This window comes from Hemitrygon akajei, chromosome 30 (genome assembly GCF_048418815.1).
Source record: "Hemitrygon akajei chromosome 30, sHemAka1.3, whole genome shotgun sequence".
NCBI lineage: Eukaryota > Metazoa > Chordata > Chondrichthyes > Myliobatiformes > Dasyatidae > Hemitrygon > Hemitrygon akajei.
This window is the reverse complement of record NC_133153.1, coordinates 8,088,450-8,112,589: the sequence shown is the minus strand read 5'-3', so window position 1 is coordinate 8,112,589 and position 24,140 is coordinate 8,088,450. Positions and strand designations below refer to the sequence as shown.

The window sequence follows — 24,140 nt, the reverse complement described above, 5'->3', positions numbered from 1 at the left end:
CTGGGAGAGGGAGAGATTAAAAATGTCTGTAAACACACCTGCCAGTTGTGCCGTGCGCATCCTGAGTACTCGCCCTGAGGTGCCGTTCGTTGGAAACACCTGCGTACTTCAGCCTCAGAGGTGACCAGTCACATCATCTGTAGGTCTCCTCAGGGGCTCAGTGTTGGCGACATTGAATTGCGTGTAAAAAAACATTTAGCTCATCTGGGAGAAAGGCATCAATGTTGGAAACTCCACTGCATTTAGCTTTGAAGTCTGTGATGGTGTGTAGACCTTGCCAATAAGCTGTGTGTGTTGTTGGTGAAAGGTTGAGTCTGAATCTTGTCTCTGTATTGTTGTTCACTACCTTGATGACTTTGCATAGATCGTAGCTGCATTTCTTGAGCTCTTGCTGATTACCAGTAGTGTAAACTCTGTCTCGCACAGTAAGTGCTGCTCGCACAGAACTGTTGATCCAGGGTTTCTGGTTTGGAAAGACCCTGACCAATTTCTGGGGGACAACATCCTTGATGCACTTCTGGATGAAATTTGTGACCCCTTCCATGTACTTGTAGACATCCTCATCATGGAAGACATTCCAGTCGACATCATCAAAGCAGTCCTGCGGTGTGGAGGTTTAACTATGGACGCCTCTTGTTTCAGCTTCTGAATGTACTTTGGCAACAGTAAACTGGAGGAGTGATCTGATTTTCCAAATGGGGGCCACTCTGTGTACTGTTCTATGATGTGAAGACCTGAACGACACATCCTCTGTTTCTCCTGAAGCCAGTTTACTCTTTCCTCAAGCACATATTGACAGCATCTGTAATCCACTGGTCAAAGACTTTATTGAGAATCTTGCTGGGAACTGACAAAAGTGCCACACCAGTTGCTGCAATCACTTGGCGCTCCTTTCTTGGGGATTCTAACAATAAATCATTTTGTCCAGTCCTTGGGTGCTTGTCTCTGTTCCCCAATTATAGTAAGCAGTGGTTGCAGGATGGGTGCTGCAACTTTTGGTTCAGCTTTGAACAGTTTGGTGTTCAAATTGTCACGTCCTGGATGTTCTTTAATGATTGAATCACAGCAATAATCCTTCTTTCTTGGGTGGATCTGAGTTGATGTCAAAGTCCCCGGCTGCCTCTTGTATGTCAGGTTCTTCATTTGGTGGTGGTCTATTCAGTGATTCTCTGAGATACTCTGCCTATCATGTTTCATGCTTTTTCTCAGTTGTCAAAAGCAGACCGATCTTATCCATTGGACCGTTCTCATCCACTGGATCTGACCTGGAACTTCCCAAATACCACTTTTGAAATCTTGTGTATATTTTCCTGATCACCTCGACTACCTGTTTTTTCAGCCTCCTTTGCAAGGTCTTCCAACTACACTGTTTTATCATTTCATACGAGTCACTTCACTTTCTTGTTAGCTTCAGTATATGCCAGTTGAAGGGGCAGCCACTGAATTGGTCCTGATGTGTCCCAACTAATCGCAATCCACTGTATATTGTCTTTCTTTCATCATCACTATGACCTTCATTTCTAGTGATCTCGTCTTGCTGTGCAGATTTGAAAGAGGGTACCAGTTGAATCATTGATCTTCAAGAGCATTGGCATCAAATTATGTATGCTGATTGGTGTTATGTTTTGTGTGCTCTGAATTCTTTTATATTTTTTCATGATACACACACAAATGCTTTCACTAAAGCTAGAGTGACTCACTCCACAAAGATGTACCAGTGATGTCATTCTGAACCTGTCAGCACTTTGCAAAACTGAAGATCCCAATTTCCTAGTAATAAAGCTAATCCCATCTATATCACAGAAGCAGGCCCTTTTGCCCAACTCATCCATGGCAACCATGATTCCCATTCTATCTGCCCACATTTGGCCTATATCCATGTAGACTGGCCAGGTGGAACATGAAGTTCTAGGACATTGAGTGGTAGAGCACAGGAACAGTCCCTTTGGCCCACAATGTTGTACCAAACTAATCAAATGTAATCTATTCTAATCAAATGAATCTAAGCTAGTAATCAAACGCCAAACTAAACTAATCCCTTCTGCTACACAATGTGCATATCTTTCCATTTCCTGCACATCTACGTGCCTTTCTAACAGCCTTTTGAACACCTTGGTTTTATTTGCCTCCACCACCACCCCAGACATTTAATTCCAGATATTTTTAATTTGTAAAAAGTTTTTGAAATTTTCATCAGGTTTGGCCACCTCTGAGAAGGGAGGAACAGAGGTAATGTTCCAGGTCAATGACTCTTCATCACTTGTTTTTCATCTACTTTCAGATATCCATCATCTGCAGTTTTTTTAAAATTTTAAATTACTATTTTATTTGTAGATCTGATGAAGAAACAGAAAAACTTCATAGTTACTTTGGACTGAAATATATTGGTGTTAGTCGAGGAGGGACTCTGGAAATTCATGGTGCTCATAAAATGTCCTGGACATTTTTGAACCGGACCCTCCATCCTGGTGGGATGACAGAAGGTGGCTACTACTTTGAAAGAAGCTGGGGACATCGAGGCATCATTGTTCATGTCATTAACCAGTATGGAGAAGTGATCCATTCAGACAGGTATGATTTATATTGGTTTGTTACATTTTATAGCTCAGAACTTCCTCAGATTCACAGTAGGAGAGAGTCTGAAAGCTACGTTGCTCTGATGCACAGTCTCAATCCGCATCTGTTAGCATTACTGTTCAGTGTGCTTCTGCTCCACTCCTGACAGAGTAGGAATACAGTGTGCACTGTTCAGAGCTGCACTCAAACCGATTGATGACTTTAATATCCATACACTCAATTAAGTTCTTTCGATAAAACAGGTTTGATACATATAAAAGCGAAGAGGAAAGTAAGCGACTTGCTGAGTATTTGGACAGAGTTGAAAAAGGAATGATAATATCGGTGGCTGTAAATGATGAAGGATCAGCTAAACTGGATGACTTTGCCAGGAATGCCCTGTCGAAGTTGGGGAGCAAGTACTTCAGACACCTGGGATTCAGGTAAATGCTTTAAAATACTAACTGATAACATGATGATTGTACTATGGATGCATCTCTTTCATAGATGTGAATTGTACATTTGTTACATACTGCACAAATCTTCTTTGTACTATGCTTTCTTGATTTTAAAAAACCAATAAAAAATATTGCTGAGAAAAAAATACTAACTGATTATATTCTTGTTAAGGAAAAATCCTGCATATAAAACCAATTAACGTCTTGGATGACTTCAGTGACTGTACTTATTCACACTTGGCAGTTGACTAATTTCTCAAGCACTGTAACAAATCCAGATTACCTATTGCTATGCCCATTTTTAATCCTTTTGCTAATTTATATGCATCTTACTTCATTTCTCTTCCCATATTAGATGGATCAATTAACATTGTGGTAGATTGTAACAAATATGACCCCACTGTTAAGAAAGGAGAGAAAGGGTAAATTGGGAACTACCAATCTGTTGCTTTAATGTTAGTAGTTAGGAAAATTCCTAAATCTATAGCAAAGAATGTATTAACATAACCTGAAAAGAATAAATAGAGCAGTGTCAAAATGGATTTATGAAAGATATTGTAAGTTGTTTTTGATTATTGCACTGGAAGTTCTTTGTGGGTGTGTCTAATAGCCAGTGATTGTATGGAGTATTTGAATTTTCAGAAGAGTTTTGTTAACAATCCCACACGAAAAGATGTTCAACATGTTAGAGTACACAAAATTAGGAATGATGGACAACCTGCCTAAGGGGATAATAGAGGCAGGTACGCACACAACATTTAAGAATTACTTAGGTGAGCACTTGAACTACTTAAAGAGCAGTTATGCACTAAATGCTCATAGTGTAGATAGGTACCTGATCCCCGGCATGGACATAATGGTCAAAAGGGCTGTTTCTGTGCTACAAGGCTCAGTCATTCAGTTTCCATGGGACTTAATGGGCTGGATGCATTGAGAATGTTTCCCTTGACTGATGACATCTGAACTAGAGGTCATAGTCCTAGATCATGGAGTAGGCCATTTGGGAACCAAATTGAGAAGAAAATTTTCCATGTGGAGCATCGTGATTCTTTACAATCCTCAACCCCAGAAGAATCTGAAAGCTCCGTTTCATGAACTCATTCACAACAGAGTTTGAAACATTTCTGGATATGGTGGGAATTAAGCTCTGTTTTGTTGTTATCAAAATAAACAGATTGGAGTGGAGCACACAGTAGCACATCAGATTGGCTTGATAAGAGGATGCAACATATGTTGATCACAAAATCATATCATTAGGGTTTAATGTGATTATTGTGTTGCAGGACCTCAACTAAAAAGATAAAAAAATTTAATTTGATATCATCTGCTTCTGCTTGGTACTGTGCAAGCACTGCCGGACGGCAGTTATAACGCGCAGTCGGTGTGAACAGCATGAGAGTTAAATTGTAAAGTGAGCTTTTTTGACTAGATCCCCTAAAATGATTTGATTGAGTCTATTTTTTAAAATATTAATGTCAGAAATCTCCTGATCATGGGTATGGATTAGACAGAGAAGTGGTAAATAAGGCTTGAATAAACAGTGAGAGAAAGAGAGTAAGAACTCTCACCAAAAATCCATCTACAAATGAAGATCATTATACATTCATTTTATACTTTGGTGGATTAAAATTGGAAAATGGGTCAGATGTTTAATGCATTTTAGGTAGATTGTACACTTAGTATACTATATTATGATTTTAGAGCCTCTTTGAGGAGATTGATTTCTAATACTAATGAAAATTTTAAATGTTTTATGAGAGGTGCATTTATGCACATTTAAGATCCACCATAATAATAAATTCTTTCAACTTTAATTTAAAGACATCCTTGGAGCTTCGTCGCTGTTAAAGGCTCTCCTGAATCTTCTGCTGAGGATCATGTTGTTTATCAAGGTAACCAGGAAAGCATACTCTTATAAAATTACATCAGAGCCATCGTCAGAATCAAATTCTCACAGGTGACCCTCACACCAGTGAAAGGGGCAGAAACAATAAACTCCAAAATAAAACTTTTCAAATTAAATCATTTAAAACTTTTAAACGAGAAATAGGTTCGAATGTGAAAGAATGAAAATTGCCCAGTAACAGCTCAATCATAATATGATAGAATTCACCCTACACTTTGAGAAGGAGAAGCTAAAATCAGATATATCAGTATTACAGTGGAGTAAATGGAACGACAGAGGCATGAGAAGGAAGCTGGCCAAAGTTGTTTGGAAGGGGACACTAGCAGAAATGATGGCAGAACAGCAATGACTGAAGTTTCAGGGAGCAATTTGCAAGGTGCAAGATAGATACATTCCAAAGAAGAAGTATTCTAAAGGGAGGGTGAGGCAACTGTGATGGACAAGGGAAGTGAATGACAGCATAAAAGCAAAAACAGGAGATACAATCGAGCAAAAATTAATGTGAAGTTAAAGGACTGAGAAACTTTTAAGAAACAACAGAAGGCAACTAAAAAGCCATAAGGAAGCAAAAGGTAAAATATTAAGGTAAGGTGGCCAAAACTATTAAGGGGAATACAAAAAGTTTCTTCAGATAGATAACGTATAAAAGAGTAGTTATTGGTTAGCTGGAAAGAGATGCTGGAGGGCAATTATATGGCAGACAAACTGAATAAGTATTTTGCATCAGTCTTCACTGTGGAAGGCACTAGCAGTATGCCAGAAGTTCAAGAGTGTCAGGGGTCAGAAGTGTGTGAAGTTGCCATTATTAGGGAGAAGTTTCTTGTGAAACTGAAAGGCCTGAAGGTAGATAAGTAACCTGGACCAGATGGACTATAGCCCAGAGTTCTGAAAGAGGTGGCTAAAGAGATTATGGAGGCATTAGTAATGATCTTTCAAGAATCAATGGATTCTGTCTGGCATGGCTCCAAAGGACTGGAATGTAAATGTCACCCCACTCTTCAAGAAGGGAAAGAGGCAGAAGAAAGGAAATTATAGGCCAGTTAGCCTGACTTCAGTGGTTGGGAAGGTGTTGGAGTACATTATTAAGGATAAGGTTTTGGGGTACTTGGAGGCATATGATAAAATGGGCCAGTCAGAATGCTTTCCTTAAAGGGAAATCTTATCTGAGAAATCTATTGGAGTTCTTTGAGGAAGTAACAGGCAGGATAGACAAAGAAGAGTTACTTGGATTTAAAGAAGCCGGAGGCAAGGTGCCACATAGAAGGCTGCTAAACAAGAGCCCATAGTATTACAGGAACGATACTAGCATGGATTGAAGATCGGCTGACTTGCAGACTCCAAAGAGTGGGAATAAAGGAGGCGCTTTCTGGTTGGCTGCCGATGACTAGTGGTGTTCAGCAGAGGTCAATGTTAGGACCAGTTCTTTTCACGTTATATGTCATTGATTATGATGATGGAATTGATGGCTTTGTGGCCAAGTTTGTGGGCTGTATGAAATTTCGTAGAGGGGCAGGTAGTGTTGAGGAAGCAGTAAGTCTGCAGAAGGACCTAGACAGATTAGGAGAATAGGCAAAGTAGAAGCAGATGGAATATAGTGTAGGGAAGTGTATGGTCTTGCACTTCGATAGAAGGAATAAAAGTGTTTACTATTTGCTGAATGGGGAGAAAATTCAGAAATCAGAGCTGCAAGGGGACTTGGGAGTCCTCATGCAGGATTCCCTAAAGGTTAACTTGTAAGTTGAGTCAATGGTAAGGAAGGAAAATGCAATGTTAGCATTCATTTCAAGAGAACTAGAATATAAAAGTGAAGATGTCTTCCTGAGGTTTTGTCAGGCATTGGTCAGACTGCACTTGGAATATTATGAGTAGTTTTGGGCCCCTTTTCTAAATTTAGATGTGCTGTTATTGGAGAGGGTTCAGAGGAGGTTCACAAGAATGATTCTGGGAATGAAAAGGTTAACATGTGAGGAGTGTTGATGGCACTGGGCATGTGCTCACTGGAAGAATGAGAGAAGATGTTATTGAAATATTCAAAGCCTAGATAGAATAAGCATGAAGAGGATGCTTCATATAGTGGAGGGCTCTCGGACCAGAGGACACAGCCTCAGAATACAAGTACGTCCTTTAGAACAGAGATGAGGAGCGATTTATTTAGCTGGAGGGTGGTGAATCTGTGGAATTCATTGCCATAGATGGCTTTGGGGGCCAAGTCACTGGGTATACTTAAAGCTGAGATTGATAGGCTCTTGATTAGTCAAGGCATCGAAGGTTATTGGGAGAGGCAGGAGAATGGGGTTGAAAAGGATAATAAATCAACCATGATGGAATAGGTCTGATGGGTCGAATGGCCTAATTCTGCTTCTATGTCTTATGGTCTAAGACAAGTATACAGGACCAAAGCAGGCAGTTGGGCGGAATGAAAACCTTCATTACATCCTCACCAGATATGTGGTACCTCGGCTGTAGTCAGTAGCAAAAAAGTAAACTGATGCCAGAACTTGAGGATCATTCCTTTTAAATATTGAAGAAGGATTTCAACCTCTCAAAATTTGTGTAAATAGAGCATTGTCCAGGATGCAGAAACTGCAGAGGGCCCAGAGGTCTTTGGATCTATTGAACAACTAGAGACACAGGTCTCGGCCTGAAACGTCGACAGTGCTTCTCCTTATGGATGCTGCCTGGCTGTGTTACACCAGCATTTTGTGTGTGTTGGTTGAGCTGAAGGTGACTCCATTTACCAATCATCCACCTGATCTGGATTCATCTGTCAGCTGCGAGCTCTTGTCCTACTCCTCCCCTTCACCTCTTTATACTGGCCTGAAATGGTGATAGTCCATTACCCTCTGCAGTAGCTGCCTAACCCACTGAGTTTCTCCAGTTTACTTTTTACATTTAAGATCTATGTTGGATATGACTGCACTTTGTGATGTGCTCTGAAACAGATTCCCATTAAGAATCACACACTATGTTATTATTTTAATCCACCTTGATATGGTAAAGGATAAGATTTTATGAGCAGGCAGGGGATATATTTCATACACACAATAGATTCTGCAGATGCTGGACATCTTGAGCAGCACACACAAAATGGTGGATAAGCTATGTGTTTAATTTTCACAATATCTATGGTTCAGTATGCTGACATGCATCACTTGCGCTGGCACTCTCATGACCCCATGTTCCCCTTAAACTTTTCACCTTTTTATCTGTAGTTGTGCTGTTCTGTAGATTCATTATAATTTTTTTGCTAGGGCCATATTGTGTTCTAATCACTAAAGTAAATGAAGCCTAAATGATATGCTGAGTATGTACACACTGCTTGCTGATGGTGTTTACAGTGATGATATTCTATTTATCTGCTGGTCAGTCATGCCACCATACTTATATCCAGAGTATAGTACCCATAAAAATCAGGCTAGACCCCCAATGCACAGGTAGAACCTTGCTACATACCCCAGTTCTATGAGCTACATCATAGCTGAAACATTGGGAACCTGCACAGACATCCCCTGAATTACCAGTGAACCCCTCTGGAACTTCAGCACAAGATTGGTGCAACCCTTAGAGAGACAGTATGACAAGAAAATCTCCATGAACATTCAAACTCTATTTCTCAAAAGTGTTCTGTAATTTCCTGGAACATTTTTTTTCCGCTTCTGGAATGTCTATTAAAAAATTAACATGAAAAAAACCTTTCTAAGAATGAAGCATCATTTAAAGCTAAATCCTATTGCTCTTGTTTGTATCCCACAGGTGCCAGAGGATCTGCAGCTGCAAAAGTGTTTAAACTTTTCCAGTCCCCAGGCGGAGATCACTTTACTGTTGGTTCAGTAAGTGAGTGGGTCCAAGGTAATAATAACACAATGACAAGGTTAATTAGTATTTCAAAGCAAATGCTCACATTTCAAAGTCTTTGACAGCATTTCATATATTATAGTATGATCCAGATAAGCTCACATTGCAATAACTGAAGTTAGGATTTTGAAAGAGGTTGTCTATGAAATTTAACCAAGGTATAATGTATCTCATTTATCTTCATGGCAGAGTCCTAACCAATATTGTGAAATTGCAAAGTCCCAAACAATTTTAGTAGGGACATGGTTATGAAAGATTTGAAAATAAGAGTCAAGTACTCTTTTAATTAATATGTCAGTTCACTGGGATCTAATTCAACAAGAACAGACAATGGTGCTTGATGCAAGTTAGTTCAACGAAGAACTGGTTTTGGATTATCTAATAAGTGACATGTAACATCTGTGCTATCCCAAACAAAAGAGAGTCCAGCTACACGGTCTTGAAACTGAATAGTAGAGTAGATAGGGGAAACCAGTGCATGTGGTCTATTTGGATTTCCAGAAGATTTTTGAGAGGATCCAACACAGGAGTTTGGGACATATGAAATTGGAGATACTACAGTGCCTTGCAAAATTATTTAGCCACCCCCACCTCCCGTTCACATAAGTAAGTGTTACAACCAGGGATTTCGATCAATATAACTGAGAATTTTTATTTGTGAATCTCATGCTCCTTTTTTCACAGTAGAGATTTACACCACACGTCCCACAAAAGAAAAGAATATTTGTGCACATAAAGACTTTGCAAAGTGCCACTTACAGTGGTGTAGAAAGTTCATGAACCCTGTAGAATTTTCTCTATTTCTGCATAAATATGACCTAAAATGTGATCAGATCTTCATGGAAGTCCTAAAGCTAGGTAACGAGAAACCAATTAAATAAATAACACAAAGACGTTATACTTAATTATTTACTTATTAAGAAAAATGATCCAATATTACATGTTGGAAAAAGTATGTGAACCTTTGCTTTCAGTAACTGGTGTGACCCCTTGTACAAAAATAACTTCAACCAAGCATTTCCGGTTAACAGTTGATCAGTCCTGCACATCAGCTTCAAGGAATTTTAGGTCATTCCTCCTTACAAAGCTGTTTCAACTCTGGGATGTTGGTGGGCTTCCTTGCATGAAATGTTTGCTTCAGGCCCTTCTACAACATTTCTATAGGATTAAGTTCAGGACTTTGATTCAGCCTTTGCAAAACATGAATTTTCTTCTTTTTAAGCCATTCTGGTGTTGATTTACTCTTGTGTTTCGGATCATTGTTTTGTTGCATCATGCAACTTCTATTAAGCTTCAGGTGACAGACTGCTACCCTGACATTCTGCTGTAAAAGGTCTTGATACAATTTTGAATTAATTGTTCCCTCAACAATTGCAAGCTGTCCAGACCCCGAGGCAGTAAAGCAGCCCCAAACCATGATGCTCCTTCCATCATGCTTCACGGTTAGGACAAGATTTTGGTGTTGATGGGCAGTGCCCTTTTCCCTCCAAATATAGCAATGTGCATTTTTGCCAGAAAGTTCAACTTTTGTCTCATCTGTCCACAGAACATTTCCCTGAAGCATTATAGAATATCCAGGTGGCCTTTTGCAAACTTGAGATGTGCAGCAATGATTTTTTTGGAGAGCACTGGTTTCTTTTGCGTGTCCTTCCATGAACACCATTCTTGTTCAGTGCTTTTCTTGTAGTTGACACATGAACAGAGACTTTAGCAAGTTCTAGAGATTTCTGCAGGTCTTTTGTTGTTATCCTTGTGTTCTTTTTCACCTCCTTCTGCGTTGCACATTGTGCATTTGATGTGATCTTTGCAGGATGCCCATTCCTAAGGAGAGTAGCAGCAGTACTGAGATTCCTCCAGTTTCTCTTTTGTAGTCAGATGAACACTCAGATCTTTAGAGATGCTTTTGTAGCCTGTTCCAGCTTGATGCAGCTCTACAAATCTTCTTCTAAGGTCCTCTGAAAGTTGTTTTGATCAAGGCATGGTGAACATAAATAGATCTTTCTTGAGAAGAGCAGGTTCAGTGGTTAACCTGACTCTGTGTCATTTTTATAGGCAGGGCACTTCTACAACATACACTACCAATCTCATCTCATTGATTGGAACACCTGTCTCGAAATAGCTTTTGTCGAAGGCATTACTCCAGAGTTTCACGTACTTTTTCCAACAAATATATGTAATATTGGATCATTTTTCTCAATAAATAAATTAACAAGTATAATGTTTTTGTGTTATTTATTTAATTGGGTTCTCTTTATCTAGTTTTAGGACTTGCTTTAAGATTTGATCATATTTTAGGTCATATTTATGCAGAAATAGAAAAAAATCTACAAGGTTCATGAACTTTCTAGCACCACCATAGAAGATACTGTAAAGATGTGGAAGAAGATTTTGTGGTTGGGTGAGACTTAAGTGAAATTTTTCGGCCTCACCAGTAACTGGTATGTGTTATAAAAATCTAACACCGCACGTCAGCCAGGTAACACTATCTCTACTGTAAAGTAAGGTGGAGGTAGCATCATCCTATGAGGATGCTTTTCATTAGTAGGGACTGGAAATCTGATCAGGACTGTGGTGAACTACATATACCTGTCTGGACACGCCCCCTGCTGACTGCTTCTATGGCTCCTCCCACAGACCCCAGGTATAAAGGCGATTGAGGCCTGAGCCCGGCCCTCAGTCTCCAGGATGTAGTATGGTGGTCAACTACTACTTGTTCTTTCTTCCAGTCAATAAAAACCAATATCTCACCTTCACGTCTCAGAGAGAGTTATTGATGGTGCATCAATTTTATTGACTGGAAGTTTTAAAACATGGAAAGCATTTTACGTCTGGAAAGATTGGATTTGGACCCCCAAGCCCCTGGAGCAGCTCTTGCCTTTGAACTCTGGCTTGCATGCTTCCAATCATACTTGGAGGAGGTTAGTGCAACTGAACCCGCTGTTATGCACCAAATTCTCCTCTCGAGGGTCACCCTGAACACTCCACGGTAACTATGAACCCTGTACCCGAGGTGACACCGCGCACACCGAGCCCTACACAGACTCCTCACGACACTCCTATACCGGGCATCTCGTACACGCATATACCAGGCGCCTCGCACACACATGAGGGATCACTGACGCCTAGTGGGCTGACACCTTCAGTTAGGCCAGAACCAGCACAACCACCGTCTCCGGTGCAATCACAGCCGGTGCTACATAGATCACAGCGACAGATACAACCACCTGATAGACTTAACCTGTAAATATACTTGTAAGAAACTTTGCCCCATGGGGACTCTCTTTTAAAACACAGGGGGGGTGAATGTGGTGAACTACATATACCTGTCTGGACACGCCCCCTGCTGACTGCTCCTGTGGCTCCTCCCACAGACCCCAGGTATAAAGGCGATTGAGGCCTGAGCCCGGCCCTCAGTCTCCAGGATGTAGTATGGTGGTCAACTACTGCTTGTTCTTTCTTCCAGTCAATAAAAGCCGATATCTTGCCTTCATGTCTCAGAAAGAGTTATTGATGGTGCATCAAGGACTGATGGAAATACAGAGAGATCCTGGATAAAAATTTGCTATTCTCTGCCAGAAAGCTTAAGCTGGGGAGGAAACTGATCCTTCAGCCTGACAACGACCCAAAGCACACTGCCAAGCAACCATGGGGTGGCTTCAGATGAAGAAAATTGATGTCCTTGAGTGGCCTAGTCAGAGTCCTGACCTTATCCCAATCAAACATCTCCAGCAAGACCTTAAGATTGCTGTTCACTGCCGCTCCACAACTAACCTGGCACAGCTTGATCAATTTTGTAAGGAGGAATGGGAAAATCTTGCTCAATCACATTGTGCAAAGCTAATAGAGACTTATCCAAAAAAGACTACTGGCTGTAATACCTGTGAGAAGTGCTTCAACTAAGTACTGAGCAAAGGGGTTGAATACCTTTGAACTGCTGACATTTCAGTATTTGAATTTTTAGATTTTCATGCTTTACGCTTTCCCTGTTTTTTGGGTTCTGCTGAGAACAAATAGGAGCATGTGATTCACAAATAAAAATTCTCAGTTAAATTGATCAAAATTCCTGTCTGTAATACTCATTTATACGCACAAAGAATTGGGGGCTGAATACTTTTTCAAGGCACTGTATATGGTTGACTACTAGTTTTCTGGCTAATACCATTGGTGTCCAATGTGAAGTGATTTATAGTAATTAAGTTTCAGGAAATAAGTTCAAAGTGGCCTGTTTACTTCATGGTTGCTGAGTTTATGTTAATACTATAGACTGTTATAATTTTAGGGTCACTTTGACTTATCATCAGCTGAGGACATGAAACAGCAAGCCCTAGATTGCTTGTAAGTAACAGAAAGTTCCCTAAAGATTGCAGGTTCAAGACAGTGAAAAGGATTGCAACCACCTGAGTGCAATATTAAAACATTCCTCCTTTTTCATCCATTAATATGTGTAACATTCTATTTGTAGGATTATATTTACCATCTGAACATTTTTTCCTCTTCTTGTTTACAGATGTGGAGTGGACTGCGTGGTTTAATCGTGATGATGAGCGAGGTACAGGAGATTGGGAAAAACTGACAGACTTGAAAGCCTCTTTCCCTGAAAAAATCTGTGAGAGTCCAATTGATATGCAGGTAAATCCTCAGGTCTATTAGTCATTCTTTCAGTGTAGTTCAGTGCTTTCAACTTGTCATACCAGTTCCCCAGTGTTGAGAGATGTAAGAAATTGAAGCTGGTTATTATTAAAACCTACAGTTGATAAACAGGAAATTGTGATGACTGGTTAGCTCTTTAATGAAAACATTTATTTTACAAAACCAATTCCAATTAGTGAAGTACCCAAATCCAATCATGCTCCACTACTGGTTGGGATATTAATATATAAAATCTAATTAACTTCATATTTTCAGGTTCAAATTTGTGAGAAGATTCTGCTGTAATGTGTTTCTGTGTGAATTGTGCCATTAATGGTCTTCAGAATGTCAAACCAAATTGGACAGGAGGATAAAGCTATTGAAAAGCTATGAAATTAAATTCATGCTTAGTAAATTTGCAGACGAATCTGGGAAATTAGATTTTAAACCAAAGGTTTAAGCTTGGACTGTTTCTATTCATTTCACAACTAGAGCTGGATTTAGAGGGTTTTTTTTATCTGACTTGATTTTTACTTTGCATGAAGTTCTAGTGGGTGGAAGTTAGAAACTCAATACAGCTCCAAAAATGAAATTTGAGATTTTTCAATTCCAAATCTTTATTTAGATCCCAGTACGCAGGTGAGAAATTGACAAGAGGTAGTAGCCTAGAGGCTGTTCGTTCATGAGTAAAATGTAGCAATTGGAAAATGTTGCCCCTGAGCTAACACTAATCTCAGAAAATTAGAAAGTTGCAGGTGTAGATGACTTGAGCACAACTGCATATTTTACCAGAGATCAGGAAGTTATCTTTAGAAATGTGCTAATAATAATTTCCCTCCTTTTTTTTAGGTTGCGACAGTTGATGGAATTCCAGCCAGTCTAACAGCACAGGTTTTTCATAAGCATGATCTGGACTATGGATTTGTTTGCCTCAACAAGGACCAGGTTAATGGGATCTGCCATAACTACAAAGTACGCTTTCTTTGTGGTAAACCAGGTGTGTTCTAGGTCTGATTATCTTTTATAGCATGACTAGATCCTGAAAATTACTATGAAACTGTTTTATGTCAATATTATTAAAGCCATATTTAAGCTAATTCCATACAAACCTTTTATATATGTGAGAAATAATTACTTATTCATCTTTATCTTCACCTTCCTTCCTACCAGCCTTCACATTCAACAGATCATCTTCTGTAATTGCTGCCACTTTCAACAAGATTCTGCCATCTGTCACAACTCCTCCTCTTGCCATCTAGCAATTTGAATAAGTTGTTCTCTCCATGGTGCCTTGGTTTTCTGTTCCATCTCATAAATATAAATCTGGTGAAATATTAGCTCACTTGCTGCTCTTCCAATCTTGTGTTGCATTTGATGCTCTCGATCTGTTTCCCTCTCATTGGAGAGACAAATCATGGAGGGAGTAATGCAGGCATTAGTGCATCTGTCTCAGCTTTTCACAATTCATCTCAATAATTTGACTGAGTGCGCCAAATGTCACAGTGTGCCAATGACACAAATTTAAGGGGAGTGGATGATGTGAATAGTTAGAAAAATGCGAAGAGGCTTAAACTGAGTGAGTGGGCAAAAGCTTGGCACCTGCAATGTAGCGTGAAAAATGACATACTCCACAACATTGCACAAAATAGAACATTTAAATAGTTCTGAAATGGTGACACATTAATTAATTTTTGAAAAGAGCCAGGTGTCCTTGCCTACAACCCAATGTTTAATTACAGCAAGAGATTGGTATGTTGGCTCTCAAAAGTATTTTTTTTCATGCGGAAGTAGTGAATCTTTAGAATTCTATATTGTGTTCATTCAAGACAGAGATCAAGACTTCAGGGAGTTAAAGGAATCAACAATATAGGCATAGTGCAGCAAAATGGTATTGAAGTATAAGATCAGCTGTGATCTTGAATACTGAAGCAGAGTTAAAGATTATGATTCTAATTTAGATTCCAGAATTCCCTTTTCTTTCAAATTTCTAGCAATTCATGTGCCCTGCATTTCCCAGTTCCAAACACCTTTTTTATTTCTGTTCTGTTCTCTTCCGAATGCTGGTCTTCACCTTGGTTTTTTCCATCACTTCTTATGTCTGCAACTCAAGACATACTTAAGTCCTCATTTTTCCAGTTCTAATGAAGGATCATTTATCTGAAAGATCAACTCTGTTCCTTACTCCACGTATACTGTAGGACTTACAGCCTTGTTCCAAACGTCCTGTCTCTTAAATATTTATGACACAAAAGGAGGCCATTTGGCTCATTGACACGGCAAGCTCTCATAGCACAATCATTCTTCCATTTATCTCTCTATAACATTGAGTATTGCATGCCCAACAACTTCCTTTTTAACTCCATTGGCACCCACCTACATTAGGGGTAACTTACAGTCACAATTAACCTGCTAACACATCTTTCAAATGTAATAGGATACCAGAGCTCCTTGTAGAAACCATGCAATCACCTGGAGTATGTTGCACACTGGATATCGACAGCACCCAGGTTGCTGGAGGTGAAAGACAGCAGCATTTCCTGTGCTACCCTGTTTTAGCTAGTAATATCCGCTCTTACAGACTGGAGAAATCGTAATGGCAAGAAAATTATACAAATAATTTATTTTTAAAAATAGCAGATATGATAGTGGCATCCAAGGGATTTTTAGGTAGGCATATGAACATGCAGGAAATGGGGGATACGGATCAGGTGCAGCCAAATTGTCATCATGCTTAGCATAAACATCATTGGCCAAAGGCCTTCTCCTGTGCTGTAGTGTTCTACGTACATTCATCTATAGTCTTCCACTAGTTACATACATTCATCTACTGTCTTCCACTACTTGCATGGAAGATGGTGCAGCATCCTCTGAAACTAGTGGAAGACTGTCGACCACAGACAGCTGTGGAGGCCAAGTTGCCGGGTGTATTTACAGAGGAGCTTGATAGGTTCTTGATTAGTAAGGCCTGATGCACCATCAATAACTCACGCTGAGACTTAGGAAGTGAGATATCGGCTTTTATTGACTGGAAGAATAAACAGCACTACATCCTGGGGAAAATGAGGGAGAGCAGCAGCCCACAGTCGCCTTTATACAGGGGTCTGTGGGAGGAGCCACAGGAGCAGTCAGCAGGGTCTGTGGGAGGAGCCACAGGAGCAGTCAGACAGGTATATCTAGTTCACCACAAGGCCATCAAAGGTTATAGGAAGAAGTCAAGAGAATGGAATTGAGAGGAAAGTAAATCAACTATGATTAAAGACCGGATCAGATTCAGTGGGTTAATTCTGCTCCTGTGACTTATGATCTTATGTGAAGAGTGAAAAAAAATCTCAGAGAATTTATCGTTAATAAAACAGCATTAGAGAAATTAATGGGACGGAAACCCAATGTATTTCCAGGACCTGCTGAGCTACTTATCAGAGTTTTGAAGGGGCTGATGGTGGCCACAATGGAAGCACTGGTTGGCTTCTTCCAGGATTCTCTGGATTCTGCAGTGGTTCCTACAGCAAACGTAACCCCACTACTTAATGAAGGAGGGAGAGAAGACACTTTGGCTCTGTTGACCTGACATCAATAGAAGAGAAAATCCTGGAATCCATTATTGTGTTTATGTAATGGGGATTTGGAAAACAAAGATTCTGGTTGTTATAGACGTGGCTGGTAGAGGGGATGAGTTCCCACTTCCTTTTAAATGCTCTCAGTAGTGTGAATCTCAAATAGCCTTGTCAAACAAGTCCAGCTACTGGCCTTCACATGTGACTTAGCCACTAAGCCTGGCAGAACTGTTTCTACTGACAGGAGAAGGGGCAAAAGCGGGTTACTGGCACCTTAAAACCGTTTGCTTTGGGCAGCTGAGGTTCATCAGCCATGGTTGGCAACTCATCTAGGAGAGGGTAAACACTGATCTTAAACATCTGCTGCTTTGCTGCTATACCCACTGATGGGAAAGGCTCTGGGAGAAAATATCAAGGAAAAATCCAGAGCTAGAGCCCCTAAGGCAGTCCTACGCTGAGTTCAACGCTGCCTGGCAACTCCTGCAATGTCATTGGTGCCAAACTCTCTCGGTGTCTGCCGTTCCTTTGGATTCATCAGCTGCACAGAGAGGGGGAGGCTGCTACATGGCAACAGTTTGCCCTCCATATCGTACTGCCCTGGCTTGCCTATCATGTAGATAGATGGGATACAACATCCGTGGTCAACCCCAACGAACGGAGTGCCCCAGTAGTATAAACTGGCTGCTTTTGAGTTGAGAAAGCTATAATTGAGGTGTTCTAAGGATAGTTGCTGGACCAAGATATTCACAATCTACTGTATATCAATGATTACTACAACTGTAAAGCGTGAGATTACATCTTGACTGTTGTGTTCAGTGCAGGTGCACTTATCTGAGGAGGAGTGATCTTGCTAAAGGGGGGAGTGCAGCGAGGTTCCATCAGATCTATTGCTGGGATTGTAGGATTTACATAAGAAGATAAATTAGGATGATTGGGTTTATATTCACCCGAACTTAGAAAAATAAGAAGAATGTTAGTTTTAAAATCCTAACAGAACCAAACAGACAAGATGCATGAAAGATATTCCCACTGACATTTAAATATGCCATTGCACAAGTGTGTTATTGGAAGATAACCGAATCCAGAATTTTAATATTCAGTCAATATTTAAGAAAAGAATGTTTAAATATTTTTCTGTTGTATTTATTGTTACAATATCAATATATAACTATACTTCTGGTTCGGCTTTGCAATTTTAAAATTGACAGAAGAAATTGTTTAATGCATACATAATCATTCGTTTCTCTTGTTTCAGTGTGGCCCAAGGTGACCGTTACCATAGATAAACATGTTAATAGCAGTATTCTGGAGCTGGCAGATGATGCCAGAACGTGGAAAGCTGGTGATGTCATTTTTGTTGCCAGCACAGATTATTCTATGCATCAGACTGAAGAATTTCAGCTGTTACATTGTCCAGAATGCAAAGCAAATCAAGTCAAGCTCGAAGGTACAATTTTATTTTAATTGACACAGCTAACAAACTTGGAGGGATTCCACCAGGTAAAGTGGTTGAGTACAAACAACAGCAAAGACTGGCATTGATATTGCTAATACCATTTGTGAAAAGTGAACCTTGCAAGCTTTGGCCACCGAAGGCTACTTTTACTTCCTCCATTATCAGCTCAGAACAGTGTGCACGGTAGACTAGGGGAAGATCTGCAAATAAAGGGCAAAATTGTTGATGTAAATTGAAGATAAGAAATCTGAAATAATAGGGCAGATTTTCTAGTTGGTCAACAGTTCATCTGTAGGAACTTATCCACTATTTCCCTAGAATTCTCAAGTTCCAATTCTGGTCTTGGCTTTGAGCTTCTGCTGTGCCACATTTGCTGTCCCTTACTACATTGGCAGATTGCCCCGTGGAGTCCAGCAGGATAGTGGTAGAAATTCTACAGATGCCCCAGCTTGCTGCCCTCAGAGCCTGCAGCAAGTTAGGCAGGGGAAGTACAGTAGTCCCATTGAATTCAGTTGTAAGAAATATCTGCTAAATTAATGTAAGACAGTAATCCTAAGATAGTTGCTATCATCTTTTGTCTAGAATTTAGAAGAATGAGAGGGGATCTCATTGATTCTTAGAAAATTGTTAATGGGGCTTAACAATCTTGACATTACAAAACAATCCATTGCCCCTTTTCACAAGTACCTTCATTTCAGAAGATATACATTTTCTCAGATATCTGTGCTCTGTATTTGCTATAAACTGCTTCAAAATCATTTTATTAAAGATGCAGTATAAATACACATTGCTTTTACTTTAAATCTCTTCAAATTCTCTTTCATTCATTCCTAATGTTTATACCCCCAAACCATGGCTTGAGCTTTTGGGAAGTATCTTGCCCCTTTAGCTTTGGTCTGCCATCCTTCAAGATATGGCTGATCTTCTACTACATCTTCCAACACCATCATCATATCCTCAATGCCCAGAGAACTTCTGACGTCTATTTTGGATAAATTTCATCACTGAGCCATGTTGCCATGTTATGAATGATAATTTTTTCCTCCTCTCAGTCCTAATTGCCCTCATACTTGCTCTCACATTGCTTCCCTTTCCTACTCAGTTAGGGTAACCATTCTTGCTGAATCTAGCCCATTAAGCCCCATTAACAATTTTGTAAGAATTGATGAGATCACCTCTCATTCTTCTAAACTCTTGGGAGAATATAGACCTCAGGCTGCTAAGTCTCTCCTTAATTGGAAATTTACAGCCTGGTGAATCTTCAACTGATCCACTTTATGGCAAATAAACTCTTTCTTTGGTAAGGAGATCAAAACTAAACAGAAGACTTTTTCACTCTGGTCCTTAACAGTTGCAATGTGACTTCATTATTTTTGTAATCAAATTCTTTCATAATTAAAGCTATTATATCTTTTATCTTCGTAGTCGCTTGCTGTACCTGCTCTTTGAACATCAACACTCCCGAATCTCTCACCATTTAATAAATACCTCCTTTACACTTATGCATCAAAATGGATGACTTTATATTTTCCACCTGTATTTTATCTTCTGTGTTTTCATCCAGCTGTCCACAAAACATTTTTACATCTGCTGTCATTTCCATATTCCTGCCTGGTTCAGGAAACAATCAGTAAATCTGGAAATATATTCAGTGCCCTTGGCCAATTCGTTGATATAGATTGTAATCACTATGCTGTTCACAACCTTCCAACCTGAAAAGGAGCTAATGATTCCCACACTATGCTGTCTGTCCAATTATTCATTCTCATGTTGCCCCAAATTCTTTGTGCTCTAACCTTGTTAACCAATCTGCTGAACATTTTGTGTACCTGTCCTTATTCAAAGCCTTCCATTAATCTAAACTCATCACAAACACAAGTTCTCCTTTATCTGTACCTACTAATCACATCCTCTTCTTGACAGGGAAGATCAGACACCAGCAGACAGCTAAATGCAAAGTCACCCAAGGTTTTGAGTCCCTGTGTAGAATTAACATTTCCTTAGGTTTACTGAGTGACTGTTCCAGATGGGCAACTGTGATCAAAAACAGTCTCTCTCTAATTATGTCAATGTGCTTCTGTTGTTAAAAATGAGAAGAAAATAATCATTTAGTTGAAAAATTAAAAGTAACAAGTGACAAAATCCAAACCTCTTCTGGGATGCGGGTATCACCTGTTACACATCAGTAGTCAAAGTGATTTTTACTGCAGGCATTTCAGAAAATATGTGTAAGAGTTTGAATATCTCAACAAGTGGGCAGAGCTCTGCTTTGCTGTTATTGTTCAAGTAGTTTAAATGGTTTAATCCCAAGAATTCATCCAAGTTCTCAGAAAATGTTTATAGAATATGCTAATGTACTGATGTGTGCCAGATGTTAACAATTTGGAATTTCTATACATAAAGTTCAGTGACTGGAAATATTTGGCAACTGTAATGTTTCTCTGTGTTAGTCTGGCGTGTTAGATTGCCAAATAATGAAAGGTACAGTATGTATGTATTGAGGGCTTAACACACTGGAGATCACTTTAGAGATAGGAATTCCTAATGCTCCAGCCATTAATATGCGATCAGATTTGGGTCTAATTATTCTGTTATTTTATTTGAAATAAAATAATAGATAGAATTACAAATCACCTTTAATATGATCAATTTTATAGTCAAGTTGGCTCTCATTTCTATCGTATGTTCTTCCTCACCCTACATTAAATCATTTAAAGTTTTTTGAATTTTGAAACAGAAGGAGCTTTTCAATGCATAGTCTCACATCAGTTACCTCTCCATCATTAGTCTATTACTCCCCAATGAATTTTGCTTGCCATAAAAAACTGTAAATGCTACCCCACATAAGGATAGGTGCTAGTGACCTGAAGTTTTTATAGAATCAGGCAGCACAGAATAAGGTCATCCCCACTACTCCTGTGCTGACCCTTTGAAAGGACAGTTGCTACCCTGTCTCAGGAACCCTGGAAATTCATAATTCTCAAATTATTGCTCCTGCATCCACCACATTTCCATTTTCCTCCATTCATTTTCCTAGTCCTTGCATGTTTTCTGAAATGTACCCTTAATTATCCATTCTATTCCAGCGAAGGACAAACCAATTATTTATGAAGTTTTTGTACGATTATTATATATACAATCATTTGATTCCAAACATCAGTGGTAAGGAAAATATTGGAATATACAATGACAAATGGAATTACAGCACTTGAAAGGAATAATTAAAATTGTATGATGTTAACTTGGATTCATGAAAATTGTATTTGACTAATCAACTGGAGTTCTTTGAGGATGTGACTAGTAGAATAGATAAGGAAGAACCAAATGATTTTCAGAAGACTTTCAGGGAAGTCCTTCATGATGTTGATCAGTTTGGTTAGCGCACATGAAACCAGCGTTAAATATTGACAAGGATAAAGAATTGGCTATTGGACAGAAAGCAAATACTGGGAATAAATGGATCAGGCTGTCTAATGAGTTACATCAGAGACTGGTGCTTAAGGCCTTGATTTTCACAGTCTATATCAATGATTGAGTTAAAGCATTAAAATAAATTTCCAAGTTTGCCTGCAATAACATCCTAGTTGAAAGTAGGATGTAAAGGGATTTCAAGGGGATATTGGATGAGTGGAGAAAAGAGGAAAATGTGGCAGATGGAACATAAAATGGAAAATTTAAGGCCATCCACTTTGATGAACATAACAGAAAAACAAAGTTTTTGTAAAATAATGAGAGAATGTTGATTTTGAAATGGCCTAGGTGTGCTTGTAATGTGCAATGACCACTGAAGGCCATTATGCAGATGTAGTGATAATTGGGAGGGCAAATATCTCTTACCCTTTAATTCAAGATGACTACCATGAAGAAGTATCATTGCAATTGCACAATATTGGTAAGACCACACTAGAATATTGTGTATGGTTTTGGTATCCTTACCCAAGAAGAATGTCTTTCCATAGGGGGCAATGAAGATTCACTAGATGAAGTCCTGGAATGATGTGTTTGCCTTATGAGGAGAGATTGGGGGTCTTGGGGCTGTGTTCTCTGTTGTAATGGACTTGATGGGCAGGAAAAAAGGGGATATTTCCTCTGGCTGAGGAGTCTGCGATGTGAGAGGATAAGGGGTAGGCATTTAGAATGGAGATGAAAAATTATTTGCTCAGAGGGCATAGTGAGCCTTTGGAATTCTCTAATCCAGTTGGCTGTGGAAGCTCAGCTGTTCAATTTATTCAAAACAGGATTGACTTCTGAGTATTCAGAGATTCAAGATGTACAGGGATAGTGCAGGAAAATGACTCTGAGGTAGAAGATTATCATTCAGCTTGAGAATGGCAGATTGTTTTGAAGAACTAAAAGGCCTCGAGTTGAGAAGCAGGACTGATTTAAATTATATGGAAATAAATAGAAGATGGGATTAATGGGATTGTTCTAAGAGCTGACATAGACTTGGTTGAATGACTTCCTTCAATATCTATGAAAATAAGAAAACATAATGAAAATACAAGATTTTCCTGGATTGGAAGCTCCGGGAGAAAGAAGCAATGATACAGGCACTTAAAGGACCATGAACGACAGAGATGTACAATGGAGTCCTTAGATTACAACAGAGTTCAGAGTATGGGCCTGGTGAGTGATGGAGGGCTGATGTTGAGCAGGGCATCTTAACATTGCCACTTGGTTCAACATTAGTGCTAGCCAGGTATGTGGATGTGGGGTCTTTTGACACTTTAATAGTTCAAATATATCATGTGAAAAGAGACCTACAATGCTTAATAAGGCAACAGATTTGGCATGTATTTAGAGTGTGATTGGTAGTTAGAATCAGGTAAGGATTTCTACAGTTTTCACCACATAAATTCATTAGAAAAAGTTAAAGTAAACATTTTACAGTAATGAGTATTTGGAAAGCAATAACATCCATATCATGATTAGTATTCTTTAAGTTGGATAACTAGGAGCTTAATTTAAGGGTAATTTTCACTTGTATTACATTTTAATAAAGGGGTAGTTTTGAAATTAAAGGAATAACATAGAAACTTAATCCCAAGTTTCATGCGGTCTATAGCATGTGGGAAATCTGAACCTACTGACAACAGAAGGGAAAATTGGTAGGTTGTATAATTGGTGGCCAACGTGATTCCATTTGATGAGTCCCTGTAATTCAACCTGTTCTTGTTTCCTTCAGATGACCAGTGAAAAAATGACAGTATCCTTGATAATAAAATATTTCTGTTTTCTGCCTTGCTGGAATCCAGGGTGGTAGTTTGCAGTAGGAATTACTTTGGTTTGAAGGGCTTGAGGCAGGTTCCTTAGCCAGCATCTAAACTATAATTGCGGGAATTGAGTGGATTGGGCTGTTTTTGTTCCTTCAGCATTATGCAATTGATTTTCAATTTTTCCATGACTATAACGTAGTAACAACATTTTCTGTGTGGTTTGGCACCACAAGGGAAATTCAACTTGTTGAGTCACCCCTGTGACCTGATATAATTTCTGCATTAAAAACATATGGTTTGAAGCATTGCAGGGAAACTTGAAATGTTTATTTCTGGGATTGTCTGTGGAAGGGCACTCTTGACGGCATTGTGGTGTGACTTATGCCAGAACAACAGGGAAGACGAGCTTGGTGAAATAATTACCCAAATACTTCATCCACTATCCCTCTCCTCAATATCAAACACCAAACCATGCATCTCTACCCGTCAGAAAAACCTGCTGAGCCCTAC

The 24,140-nt window shown here is 39.3% G+C and overlaps 1 protein-coding gene across 2 annotated transcripts in view; it reads left to right on the top strand.

The window, feature by feature from the left end:
- The window catches only part of cemip (cell migration inducing hyaluronidase 1), a 196,534-nt gene that overhangs the window by 100,432 nt on the left and 71,962 nt on the right, over positions 1–24,140 (top strand). For both annotated transcript variants that reach the window (XM_073032937.1, XM_073032938.1), the window contains exons 5-11: positions 2,335–2,571; positions 2,820–2,999; positions 4,836–4,906; positions 8,674–8,769; positions 13,283–13,404; positions 14,254–14,401; positions 18,214–18,405. In XM_073032937.1, coding sequence (XP_072889038.1) covers positions 2,335–2,571; positions 2,820–2,999; positions 4,836–4,906; positions 8,674–8,769; positions 13,283–13,404; positions 14,254–14,401; positions 18,214–18,405 — 1,046 coding nt within the window. The remainder of the gene's footprint in view (positions 1–2,334; positions 2,572–2,819; positions 3,000–4,835; positions 4,907–8,673; positions 8,770–13,282; positions 13,405–14,253; positions 14,402–18,213; positions 18,406–24,140) is intronic.